This window comes from Prunus mume, linkage group LG7, assembly GCF_029339155.1.
Source record: "Prunus mume cultivar Tortuosa linkage group LG7, ASM2933915v1, whole genome shotgun sequence".
In the NCBI taxonomy this organism is placed as follows: domain Eukaryota; kingdom Viridiplantae; phylum Streptophyta; class Magnoliopsida; order Rosales; family Rosaceae; genus Prunus; species Prunus mume.
This window is the reverse complement of record NC_142704.1, coordinates 8,335,354-8,349,564: the sequence shown is the minus strand read 5'-3', so window position 1 is coordinate 8,349,564 and position 14,211 is coordinate 8,335,354. Positions and strand designations below refer to the sequence as shown.

At 37.1% G+C, this 14,211-nt stretch overlaps 2 protein-coding genes across 2 annotated transcripts; both read right to left on the bottom strand.

Annotated features, from left to right (window-relative positions):
* Nucleotides 1-314: 314 nt before the first annotated feature.
* Nucleotides 315-3,026, bottom strand: LOC103338551 (uncharacterized). Its single transcript, XM_008241763.3, has 4 exons — nt 2,384-3,026; nt 993-2,045; nt 736-885; nt 315-597 (listed from the first exon to the last, which is right to left on the bottom strand). The coding sequence occupies exons 1-4, from the start codon at nt 2,827-2,829 to the stop codon at nt 579-581; spliced, it is 1,668 nt and encodes a 555-aa protein (XP_008239985.3). The 5' UTR covers nt 2,830-3,026; the 3' UTR covers nt 315-578.
* A 7,224-nt stretch (nt 3,027-10,250) lies between these two features.
* LOC103338554 (uncharacterized) lies at nt 10,251-13,220 on the bottom strand. Its single transcript, XM_089041586.1, has 5 exons — nt 12,736-13,220; nt 12,561-12,698; nt 10,905-11,969; nt 10,658-10,798; nt 10,251-10,521 (listed from the first exon to the last, which is right to left on the bottom strand). Exons 1-5 carry the CDS (start codon nt 13,029-13,031, stop codon nt 10,515-10,517), a joined length of 1,647 nt encoding a protein of 548 aa, XP_088897712.1. The 5' UTR covers nt 13,032-13,220; the 3' UTR covers nt 10,251-10,514.
* Nucleotides 13,221-14,211: the final 991 nt, after the last annotated feature.

Genomic DNA, 14,211 nt, shown 5'->3' with positions numbered 1-14,211 from the left:
ACTCTATAGTATTTTCCTTTATTTTTTTCATTTAATTTTATATGCTATCAAGAAGCATATACAAGTTTTAGGCTCTACAGCTCTAGCACATTGGATCAAATTGAAAGTCAACAAATTTACTTTGCCACTAGAGACCTAAGAATATATGCAAAAATATAAATTCTTACCAGAAATCAATTATCACCAATCCATAGATTAACTAACCCTCCCATATCGTAATTCAATCAACAAATATATATTAAATTTACATATATATATATATATATATATATATATATATGGGGGGGAAATAGCACTGAGAACTTAGGAGGATATGCAGCAAATGTCATGCCAATAATCTTGGTACATATGCTTAACTCACTCCTCACAAGAAAATTTGCAATAACCCATAATCCAAAATTTACAACTATATAAGCAGTTTCTTCCCAACTCATCATTCGTCATATAGATGCATGAAGCACCTTCTTACATTACAAGTCAAATTCCTTCCACTCGTAATCCCTCCCTCCCGCCATGTTTTCGGTTTGCGGTCCTAATTGGGTGTTTTTGTTCTTGGCCCTTTGACGATGCATGGCGCCTTATACTTCAAGCTTCCCACTGCAAAACTCAATAATATTACGAGAAAGTAAACCCAAGGGCTATAAAAACACTTGAAGAAACGTATACAATTGAATCTCTTGATTCATGATCAGTTAAATAAATAAAAACATTTCATTGTAAACACATTTCTTTCACCTTAGCCATGGGCAAGCTCGAAGCTTACTACGAGTCCCCTTACGGATCAAAAACTCCTTATCATGTTCATCCAAAGTGGTTTCTTCTTGTTTTGGCTGATTCATACTAGTCACACTCTCTACTTCTATGGGTTCATAATCCCCGAACTCACTGAGACATAATAATCAGAAACCTTATTACAAATAAAACGTAAAATAATTCCAACGTACAAATGTAACTTTATTGATGAAAGCACAATAAACGTGAAGAAAACTTACGGCGTGAAGCAGAATTCAAGTGAGAACCATTCACGGCCCTTAATATCCACAGGATGAACAGTTGAATGTATGGTTCTGATAATAGGTTTTCCTCCTTCTCCAACAGTAATTTGAAATGTGGTGACACAAAGATATTGAACCACGGGAAGTGCTTCTTCATTGGGACTGCCAGTCTTGACATGAAAAAAGTCTTTGTTACCCAAATGAACCAAATACCCTGTCTTAAGCTCATTAAATCGCACTGGCGGACGTGCAATCTTCAGGCCACGCAATACAAACAGTGGGCTTAGGGAATATGCAATGCCACCGTCTTCACCTTTGTCCATCCTTAATGAGAATGTTATAATCACCTCCTCTATAAGCGCATGTAAGGCATAGATAGTGTCGCCGACAACCACGGCCCTCCCTCGGAAAGAAGCATAAGAAGCAGAAGTCACTCGATTCCATTGGTTTCTACTCTCATGAAAAGCAACGACATATGGATTCATGTAAGAGTCCGATAATGAAAATAAAATAACGCCATAACAAACGGCATAACCAATTATTTCCGTATGGCTCCCATAGTCACGATAAAATGGAAAAGAAGTCATTCGCTCCCAAACATCTTGATCAGGATCATATCTCTCGAAGGAGGGCTCCTTAATTGATGGTGAGGACCCTGGAAGTGCAACACAGTAAAGCTTGTCATAAGCAGATACAAGAGTTCCTGTTCGTTTAGAGGCTATGCTAGGAGGAAGAGATGAGCAATATGACCCAGTCTTGGTGTCAATGCTGTATCCTAATGGCCTGCAAGATTTGTCCCCGCGAGTTTTATCATAAACTTCCTCTGGAATGATGTATAATTTGGAGCGATTGAAAATTCTTGCACCCTTGATGTTAAAACCGTCATAGTACTCTGCCACAAGTCCAACTACTGGGGGTTCATGAGTGACCCCTCCATGTTTGAATGTCACTTTATAGATTGAATTTGTGTATTTGCGATCATCAAAAGACACCAATAAATATACAGATCTATCTTCCCCCTGATGTGTAGTCATCGATGCATGCTCTGGGCTGGACAGAGAGGAGAGAGATAGAATAAGTCAAATTAATATTTTCAAAACACCTACCTACCTAGAGAGATTCAATGAATGAAGCAAGGTCAAAGCCGCACCATCTACTTTAGTAAGCATGTATACATAGAGACGAATACAAACAAAACAGTAAAAATGCCAATATCTTTGAATATAATTAAAGATGCATGGAAAATTTTCCGAGAAACTAAACAAAAAGAAAATTGATCCTTTCTTTTTTTTTTCTTTTTTTTTTTGCGAATTAAGAACATCAACAATTTTACAGAGAAACAAAATTATGAAGATAAGATGAAATCCACTAAGCCATAATGCACTGACCTTGGGTGAGGATTAAAGGGCTCACGGTTGGGACTGTCGTCAACCACCGTGAAATTTGGAGTCGTCGTGGATTGACTGAGGCTAGCATTACTGGAGCGTATTAGACGAAGCTCCTCCAGTATTGATTTCTGCGTATCGGCCAGTTGGAGTTGCTGGGCAGAAAGCTGGGCGGATAGCCGTGCAGAAAGCTGGGCGGAAAGCACCTCCGATAACTTCATCAGGGCACGGTATTCAGCAGGGGTGAGATCAGCGGCCGCGGAAGGCATCGTCAGGCTGGGACTGCAGGGTTGAACGGGAATATCATTACTGCCGCTCAGTCGGCGAAGCAGCTCCAGTATTGATGTTTGCGATTCGAACTTTTGGGTTTTCTCCATCTCCGATATATTGACCGGAGATTTCTCCATCTCCTGTAACTTCCCCTTTAGATCATATTGGCGGGAAGTCATGGCCTTTACCCGAGATGAGAACAGCGGCGGCGGCAGATGGCTGAGAATTTTGCCAATGCACCATGATACCAGATGATAAGGGCTTTGCTATTGAAATGCAAAGGCAAAGGGAATTTAGGGTTTGGGGATGCCGCTGTAGAGGGGAGTTTTATTATGCTTGGCTGGGGGTGTGATATGAGGAAAGTTTCGTTATGCTTGGTTGGGGCGGTGTGATTTTTTTTATTTTTTTTATAAGGGGGCGCTGTGATATGAGGAAAGTTTCTAACTCGTGCAAAATTCTAGAGTCAACTAGGCTGCTATTCTTTTTAATTATATTTATAATAATAAAAAACACACACAACTCATAAAATATTATTTATTTAACCTATTTAGTTTCCCTTTTTAAAATTTGTGTTTTTGTTACCTGTTTTATCATGCAATGTTTTTTATTACCCGTTTTATGAAATTTGAGTTTGTTACTCATTTTATGAGATTGGAGCTTTAGTTCAACTCTATACATTTTATGTAATTTGGTTGCCGAAGAATGGCCTTTTTCCTTTTGGCGATTTGGACTTGCAAATTCTTGTATTCGTTTTTATTTTGTTGGAAAATTATTATATTGTTAAAACGAGTCTTTTTTATTTATTGACATTTTATGTTTCTAATATAATTAGAGATTTTTAGCGGTAATAAATTTAATTTGCTTTTAAACGGCATGCAAAATTCTTAGAATAATTTGAAAATTTACTTTCATGCGCTTAGGGTTCTTTTTTCTCTAATATTTGGGGTCCTGATTCTAATTCTAATATTTCCAGGAAATGGAAATTCAAATTCAGTTTTTCCAGTACATCAATGAACAATATTTCCAGTATTATCATGCGAAAGATGTTTCCTTCTTGAGTATCGGTGATGGGGATGAACAAGAGCAAATAGCTGAGCAAATTTTTAATTTAACCTCAACGGTATCCGACAGAGTACTTCTCCGCCCCTGGATGGTTGCATATTGCAAACATAATGAGGGTACGAGCGGATGGTGGACTCTTTGTTATGATAGATTCGACATTTCACTTTCTCTTTGTTATGAAGTACTTTGGTGAACTTCATCATAAACTTAAAACCACGCATAAAGAATTGCGCTCTGACTTGAACTCAAAAGATTTTGGTGAGTTCTTCAATTGGAACACAACGGCAGCCATCAATTCTTTGGAATCGTTTTTCATTAAAGTTTTTAATTATGAGCGAGCTAAACCATATAAAGGTCGGCCGTCAGACCTTCTAAAGTTCCTGCGAAATGTCTATGAGCATTTTATGGATCGTTCAACAGTGGACAATGAGGAAATGGACATTGAGGAAGTAGACATGAAGGAAGTGGACGCTGCTGTTAGAAGACATTGGGAGGGTTTTCTGGATCGCATTCACTTCCTGTTCTCAACAAATTAATGTTGCTCAAGTTTTGTTTGCGTTTGTTTAGCTTGGTTTAGGTTTTATATTAGAGATAATGATTTTTTGTTTAAAAGATAATGACTTTATGTTGGTTTGGATTTTCTTAATATATTACCTTTAAAAAGCTACTTTCAGCTTAATGAACGGTTGTCCTAGGCTTAATAATTCATGTAGTTTTTTAGCATTTTGCCTTTGGTTTTGTCCGTCTGTCTTATGATATACTACTACTATGACGTAGGCCTTGTACGGTTACTTAACGAAAATATTGCCTTTGGGTTTTATTTGACATAGTTTTCTGAGCATTACCTACTCCCGTCAACCAGCTCAAGGGGAATAGAATCGTAGATGATGATGAGTGATGATGGAAGCTAATTTAATTTGGGGTGCGCAGTTGGTGCCAAAGGTGAAGAAGAATTGTCAAGGGCTGTTTCCCATGACACGAGGCATGCATGCCAGCTTAATTAAATTATGTTCTGAAGTTAAAATATGAAATGAATACAATACAATACAATACAATACATTATATGTATGTGGATGACCACCATTATATTCATTACCTTCACCTTTCGATATATTGTAACCTATATAATTAGTAGTCTTTAACTCATAATTTGTGGGTTACCTTCCTATCATTGTAAGTCTATAAATCACGACACAAGCAACTAGAGGCCCTGGATCTACTAGGTAAACGCAACCATCAAGATCACGACACAAGTTATGCTTAAGATAAGGCTGTGATTCTTGGGAGCTCAAGTGATGAGCCCTAAGAAACTGTGCATGAAATCCAAGTGAAGAGATCCAGAGGGCCAAACTAAAGGCTCCTATTGTGGAATCAGGAAGCACGCCCTGATTTTTTTTTTTTTTTAAATAAATATTTTTTAAATTTAATGTAATCTCATGTTTCCTCTTTTTTTTTATTTTTTTTTATTTTTATGTTTCCCCTTTTAAAATTGGAAATTAGGAGTGAGTAAACATGTTATCAACCAAGTCACCTGTTTAAGACGACTCGAACCCGACATGATACATTTATTAAATGAGTCGGGTTCGGGTTGAGTATTTTTGACACATTTATTATCTCGACACGAGTCGAACCCGACATGATACGTTTATTAAATGAGTCGGGTTCGGGTTGAATACTTTTGACATGTTTATTATCTCGACACGACACGAACTCGACACGACCCAACCCATTGCCACGCCTACCTCCAAGGCAAGGCTACCTGAATAAAAGAATGAGGTCATGTTCTCCCTCAAAGACTAGTTGCTGTCTAGCCTTATCCTTTCCGTGGGCTGATAAAAAGAAGAGATATTTAGTAATATACTCATTCTTAGCACAAAAAATATAAGCAAACCCTACTCATTTAATTTTTATAAACAAATTCAAAAAATAATAGTTGGCTCTATTTAATTTAATTTTGATTATTAAATTACTCTGATGCCCTATTGAGTGTTTTGAGTTTTTTTTATGAGCTTTTGAGGATGGGCTTGTTTTAAGAAATCGATGACAGTTTTGTAATTTATAAGAAGTTAAAAGCCTTTGTTATGTTGTAAATGTAATTTGAATGTGATTCTAAAATTCATTTCATATATGGTATTTTTATAATTTGGGTCCTTATATTGGGTATAATCGTGAATCTCCCTAAAAAGAAAAGGTGTTGTGTGTGTTAAACGGTGGGCTAATATTTAATTGTAGGGTATTTTTTTATATACCTTTAAGATTAAGTTGGAAAATCAGCCTTGGGCCAAAGCCTATGAGCCCCTCTATAGTTCTGCCTTTGAGTCATACGCGCTGTCGGCGTGTGGTCCACTTTTTGGCCGGTCTTTGAGTCCTAAAATAATCATCATATCGTCCTGAGCACAATGGTATGTTCGGATAGGAATTTGGTTACCTTTTGATCGTTGATCGGACATCGCATATTAGGCGTTATCTGGGTTTGATATGTTCGGACCGTTGGATCGACTCCATTTTATTATATGTGAATTTAGGCATTCTTAGGATCGTGTTGGAATTCGTGAATGCAATTATACCATGTTACGTACCTTTCTTTGGTTGTTATACCCACACGTGGTGTTGGATGATTCCAGCGTGTGGGGGCATATATGGATAGTTGTTGTACTCACACGTGACGTTGGAATGATCCGGCGTGTGATGAAGTTGTCTGCGCGCATAAAACATGATTTGGTTGGGCCACACGTTGCGTTGGATCTTCCGGCGTGTGGGCTTATTGAAATATTAGTTACCTTGCCACACGTGGTGTTGGATTATCAGACGTATGGGCATGTATTGTTATGTTATTAGCTTATTACACATGATGTTAGATTATCTGGCGTGTGATAGAGGATCTGTATACTTGGGTTACTGTTACTTTACTACGCATGGCGTTGGACTCTTCGGCATGTAGTAAAGTAACAGAGAGAGGAAAAAGGGATTATTTTACTATGTCGGGGATAGATTAATATTAGAAAAGAATTATGTTTAGTGTGTTGTGATTTAAATTAAAGGGGAAATATAATTCTAGAAATAACTTATTTGTATTACTGAAAACGGTTGTATATCATCTAGTTCATGATTATGGATGGAAGAACTACGTGTGGCTTGATCTCTCAGTAAGGGTACGTAGGTAGTCTGGGGTCCCACCCGGGTGCAGCCGCGAACTAAAGTTATTTTGGTCTTTGGATGAATTTGGTTTCGACTTTGTCGATGGTCATTAAACTCGTTTCAAAATGAGGCTTGATTGATTGATTTTACATTTTCCCGTGCGGCTAAGTGAGTGTTGTTAAAATGTGGTTGTGGTTAATACATTTTTGGAACCCATTTTGGATCGTTGTACAATTTAAACCGAGTCCTTAATCTACTTGCGATTGTGGTTGCTAAATATCAGATGATGGAAATCGGGAAGTTATATTAAGTAGATTACAATTAGAATGCATAATTAGTTTGATTCACTAATTGCATCATTTAATTTCATTATTTGATTTAAGAGCATTGTTGGTGGTTCGGCTTCGAATTATTTGAAGGCCATAGCCCTATATGTAAACCACATGATTTATCTTATGCATTTTGCTAGTTGTGAATAAACTGTGTTTGTTTTAACAGGTTGGAAAATTTGGTAAAGTCCAATTTACAGGAGACTCACCTAAATTTCGCAAAGTCTCCGCTTTTTCCTTAATTTGGAAAAAAAAAGGCTTTAGTATTAGTAAGTGGCCCTGGCATTAGGGTGATGTAAGAATTTTTCACAAGATTTAGTCTCGGGTTCAGAAGAATTCGGGTCCTGTCAACTTGGTATCGAGCCATTCTATCGTGTGGTGCGAGTGTGACGAGGACGTCGGGTCCCTAAGGTGGGTGGATTGTAACATCTCACATCGACCAACAGAGAGGGGGTGATGTGCCTTATATGTGCATGCCCACCTCCATCTAGCACGAGGTCTTTTAGGAGCTCACGACTTGAGTCATAGGAACTCAAGTTAAGCGAGTTGGGGCTAGAGCAATCCTGGGATGGGTGACACACTGGGAAGTTGCTCATGAGTTCCCATAAACAAAATCATGAGAGCAAAAAGAGGGCCCAAAGCGAACAATATCGTATTACGGCGAAGCCGATCCCGGATGTGACACATTAACCTTGTGGGATAACCTATAAAATGACAAGCTAATCGTTTTAGGCTCGAGCTTATAGGACAAGCACCTAGACAAGCACCTATCTAGCTCAGAAAATAACCAAACAAACACAGTTCAAGATAGAAAACCCTAAATTGCAGTGAATAGTAATTTCTGTCATGTACAGTGTTTTAGGGGTTTTTGGTGTCTATTTTTGACGCAAAATTGCACAGTTCAAGAGAGAAAACCCTAAATTGCAGTGAATAGTAATTTCTGTCGTGTACAGTGTTTTAGGGATTTTTGTGTCTGTTTTTTACGCAAAATACCTTTATGAATAGAGAATAACCTAATTAACACAACTCATTGCTTTGCTATGGCATATGAGAATTTTTAGGGTATTAAGGTCATCTGCTAGGTCAAAAACATGTTTAAAGTTTTGAGTTTAAAGTTTTGAATATATGAAAAATCAAATTAACAACATATTTTTCTAGATTCTTTAATATTCTTGATATTTAGAAAAAAAAACATGTTTAATCCATCTTCAAATTTTAAACATAACCAAAACTCATCATGGCATAATCACATAAGAAATCGTAATAGGCATGCTTTAAAAAAAAACGATTTCAGTGTGTGTGAATAATCATGTGCTATGATACCAACCATTAGATTTCTTTATATGCGTGTTCATGATCCTTCAAACAATCTGAAATACGTAAAGACATACATAGCGCCATCTTTCTTGAGTACATGACCATCTGAACTCATTCAACTACAGCAGCAACAATTCCAGCAAAAATAAGAACGGCTCAAGACTTCAGCTCTCTCTCAGAATATGTTTCAGCTCTCTCTTTATGATGAGATTAGGTTTAGAGAATGTGTCTGACGAGAGCAAGGCCTTAAGCTTATACAGGGCTAGGTCAAGTCGTCTCTACTCATCACCGATGGGTGACTTGACTAATCTTCCAAGCCCACCCAACAACGGTTCACACAAAAGAAGAAATAAATAGGACCCCTTAATAGGCTTCAAAATCTTTTCTTATTCCACTAGGTTTAGGCCTCAAGGTGTAACCTAATTTAAACTCTTATCAAAATTTGTTATATCTTAGTATCTAGTGCATCGATTTAACTAGAAAACATAATAGGTAGGTATTCGTAGGTTCTGATAATCTACTTCTGAGTGATGCATATATGTAAAGTTCCTGGTCTGTCTACTTCTGTCAAGCTTCGATCATGAATAATATTGGGAGTTTCACTAAAACATCCAAAATGGAGGTTGAAATTATAAAAAAACCCAACACCCAAAACACTTTATAAACATACCCAAAATCCATTATTACACACACTCAAAACTCATTTATAAACACACCCAAAAAGTTGACTTTGGGGTTGATTTTGGGTGTGTTTCTATGTTTAAATAGTGCTTGGATTTTTTTATAAATACATGTCTAGGATCAGGTTTATTTATAAATTTGTAAATAATATTTGCATATTTTTAGGTACACCACCGTGGTCCATGTGTGTTTGTGTATTTACATTGTACACACTTCATGTATGACTCTCTTCCTAAGCATTTTTTCATTGATGGATCATCCTTTTAAATTAGATAAATTGAAAACCGTTTAGACATCTAATTGTTTTCTACAAAATCAATGAACACAATGCTTCAAAAAAGTACCAGAATTTCAATAATTTAATTAAGTGGTCAAATGATATCGAATTCAAGTGATATATATATATATATATATATATATTTGTAGATAATCTTTGAATGAATATCTACAAAATAGATGATTTAGATTAGTGAAATATAATGCGGAATGAAGCCTACAAAATATTTAACGATCCCTTAAATAAGCTTATCATTGGCAGTATATTCAACCCTTTTATGATTCAACAACAACAATAGCAAGCGAGAATAAGGGTCCGATAAGAACGAAGACATCATTGCTTTCGATGTCTCCTGTAATTATGCCATTGTTCAATGACCCGAAACAAACTTCTCAATCAACCATTCTCAGAAATTGAATTGGTACACATTTGATTTGGTTTTGCTGTAACTATGTACCTACCAACTCCAAGTACAATCACCTAAGGCACAGCTCAAAATCAAAACCCTGAACACAGTAAATAAATAAAAGTAAAAAATAATTCACTTGTTAGAAAGAAAAAAAGTATTAAATTATCAACAAAAGAAGATAATTTTTTTAAATAAAATTTAAAATTTAATTTTATATGCTCTCAAGAAGCATATACAAGTTTTAGGCTCTACAGCTCTGTCACATTGGATCACATTGAAAGCCAAAAAATTTACTTTGCCGTTAGAGACCTAAGAATATAAGCAAACATATAAATTCTTACCTGAAATCAATTATCACCAATCCATAGATTAAATAACCCTCCCATATCGTAATTCAATAAACAAATATATATTTATATATATGTGGGGGAAAAGATAGCACTGAGTTAGGAAGATATGCAGCAAATGCCACACCTTCTTACATTACAGGGTTTTTTATTGTCTTCCACTCGTAATCACTCCCTCCTCCATGTTTTCGGTTTGCGGTCCTAATTGGGTTTTATTTTTATTTTTTTGTTTGTGCTTGGCCTTTCATGATGCATGGCGGCGATGGCGCCTATTTCATGATACACAGCGGCTACCCCAGCTTAGCTACTCTCTGCAAAACCCAATAATATATTACGATAAACTAAACTCAAAGGCTATAAAAATACTTGGAAATGCACACAATTGATTCTCTTGATTCATGTCATTAAATAAATAAAAAGATTTTATTGTAAACGCATTTCTTTCACCTTAGCCATGGGTAAGCAAGAAGCTTACGATGAGTCCCCTCATGGATCAAAAACTGCTTATCATGTTCATCCAAAGTGGTTTCTTCTTGTTTTGGCTGATTCACACTCTCCTCTTCTATGGGTTCGTAATCCCCGCACTCACTGAGCATAATAACGAGAAACCTTATTACATACCAAATGTAAAATAATTCCAACATTCAAATGTAATTTTATTGATGAAAACACAAGAAATGTGAAGAAAACTTACGGTGTGAAGCAGAACTCAAGTGAGAACCATTCACGACCCTTGATATCCATAGGATGAACAGTTGAATGTATGGTCTTGATCATGTGTCTTCCTCCTTCTCCAACAATAATTTGAAACGTGGTGATACAAAGATATTGAACCATGGGACATGCTTCACCATCAGGACTGCCAGTCCTGACATGAAAAAAGTCTTTGTTACCCAAATGGACCAAATACCCTGTCTTAAGCTCACGAAATGGCACTGGTGGATGAGCAATCTTCAGGCCACGCAATATAAATTGTGGGTTTAGGGAAAATGCAATGCCACCGTCTTCACCTTTGTCCATCCTAAATGAGAATGCTATAATCACCTCCTCCATAAGCGCATGTAAGGCATAGATAGTGTCGCCTACAACCACGGCTCTCCCTCGGAAAGAAGCATAAGAAGCAGAAGTCACGCGATTCCATTGATTTCTACTCTCATGAAAAGCAACGACATAGGGATTCAAGTAGGAGTCTGACAATGAAAACAAAATAATGCCATAACAAACGGCATAACCAATTATTTTCGTATGGCTCCCATAGTCATGATAAAATGGAAAAGAAGTCATTCGCTCCCAAAGGTCTTGATCAGGATCATATCTCTCGAACGAGGGCTCCTTAATTGGTGGTGAGCACGCTGGAGATGCAACATAATAAAGCTTGTCATAAGCAGACACAAGAGTTCCTACTGGTTTAGAGGCTATGCTAGGAGGAAGAGATGAACAATATGACCCAGTCTTTGTGTCAATACTATATCCTAATGGCCTGCAAGATTTGGCCCCAGGAGTTTTATTATAACCATCCTGTGGAATGATATATAATTTGGAGCGGTTGAAAATCCTTGCACCCTTGATGTGAAAACTGTCATAGTACTCCGCCACAAGTCCAACTACTGGGGGTTCATGACTGACTCCTCCGTGTTTGAATGTCACTTTATAGATTGAATCAGTGTATTCGCCATCATAAAAAGACACAAATAAATATACCGATCTATCTTCCCCTTGATTTATCGTCATCGATGCATGCTCTGGCTCCACGGAAAAGCTGGACAGAGAAGAGAGATATATATAACAAGTCAAATTAATATTTTCAAAGACCTACCTGCCTAAAGAGATTTAATGAATGAAGCAACGTAAAGCTGCACCATTTACTTTAGTAAGCATATATATACACAGAAACAAATACAAACAAAACAGTAAATATTAAAGAGTAATAGATCGATCACAGTTAAATGCAAAGTTCAATTCATAGAATATATAACATCGGATTCCTCAGAAAATATAACACAGTTTTTGCAAGAAAACACCTCAAAGGAACAGATAAAGGCGCTCGAAATAGGAGCTGGTAATCCAATTCAATTTCAATATGTAACACAAGTGAACTGAATGGTAGTAAAGAGATATAAAACCTCTTGTAGCATCAAGATAGCCGAAAAGATAGTCCAACTAAGAATCGTTAAATATAACTAAGATGCATGCAAAATTCTCCGAAAAACTAAACAAAAGAAAATTGATCGAATTTTTTTAAGAGAAAAAAAAAACGACTGCAGCAATGCGAAAGAAGAACATCAACAATTTTACGGAGAAACAAAATCATGAAGATAAGATGAAATCCACTAAGTCATAATGCACTGACCTTGGGTGAGGATTAAAGGGCTCACGGTTGGGACTGTCGTCAACCACCGTGAAATTTGGAGTCGTCGTGGATTGACTCGGGGTAGCATTACTGGAGCGTATTAAACGAAGCTCCTCCAGTATTGATTTCTGCGAATCGGCCAGTTGGAGTTGCTGGGCCAGAAAGCTGGGCCGATAGTTGTGCAGAAAGCTGGGCCGATAGTTGTGCAGAAAGCTGGGCGGAAAGCACCTCCGATAACTTCGTCAAGGCACGGTATTGAGCAGGGGTGAAATCAGCGGCCGCGGAAGCCATCGTCAGCCTGGGACTGTCGGGTTGAACGGGAATACCACCATTGGCGCTTAGTAGGCCAAGCAGCTCCAGTATTGACGTTTGCAATTCGAACTTTTGGGTTTTCCCTATCTCCGATATATTGACCGGAGATTTCTCCATCTCCAGTAACTTCCCCTGTGGATCATATTGGCGGGAACTCATGGTCAAGACATGGCCTCACCCGAGATGAGATCAGCGGCGGCGTCGGAAGGTTGAGATTTTTGCCAATGCACCATGATACCAGATGATAGGGCTTCGCTATTGAAATGCAAATTGATGCAAAGGGAATTTAGGGTTTGGATGCCGCTGTAGAGGGGAGTTTTATTATGCTTGGCTGGGGGGGTGATATGAGGAAAGTTTCGTTATGCTTGGTTGGGGGTGTGATATGAGGAAAGTTTCTATACTTGGGGCGGTGTGATTTTATTTATTTTATTTTTTAATAAGCGGGCGGTGTGATATGAGGAAAGTTTCCAACTCGTGTAAAATTCCAAAGGCTGCTGCTATTCTTTTTATTATATTTTTAATAATATAAAATAAAAAAAACTAGTCATTTTTTATCCTATTTAGTTTCCCTTTCTTAAATTTGTGTTTTTGTTACCTGCTTTATCATGCAATGTTTTATGTTACCCGTTTTTTGAGTTTGTTACTCGTTTTATGAGATTGGGGCTGTTCAAACTCTATATATAATCTATCATCTTTCTTTGACTCAATATCGCTCTCCTTAATCAATGATCTCTCTCTGACTACATATCGTTGCTTCATTGTCCAAGATAATTAAAAGGTCACATTATGCTTTCTCATTTATAATCTAGTTTATGTTATATTTTCTCTTGAACATTTGAATAGCTTTTGTGTTGTCTTTTGAAACATTGGTTGACCAACGATACATCTTTATCTGTTTTCTTTTGAAGTATGAGTAGTTTTTGTCTATTGAACATTGATTGACCGACAATACTTGTTTATCACACCAATAATATATACTAGGGACACAAGTTATTTGAGTCTCAAATAACTTGGCTCATGTCAAGCATTAAATTTAAACTATTTAAATTGAGCACTTACTGCAATTTGCCATGCAAATCGGAGACGTTGTCCAATAAAATAAACATGTGCCTTCATAATCCTTATTCCGACAAGAAAATTTGAAACCAAGGGTTCTCAAGCTTGGAGATCTCATGAGGGACAAAGTATTTTATTTTGGGAATAATAGCTGTCTGTGTTATCAAAAAAATTAAATTAAATTGCGTCCTGCCAAGAGTTCTCAAGCTTGGAGATCTCTCATGGCCTTAAGGCTTCTAATGAGTCGTTTTATCTATTTTTGTCTGTTGTTTCGGGTCTGGTA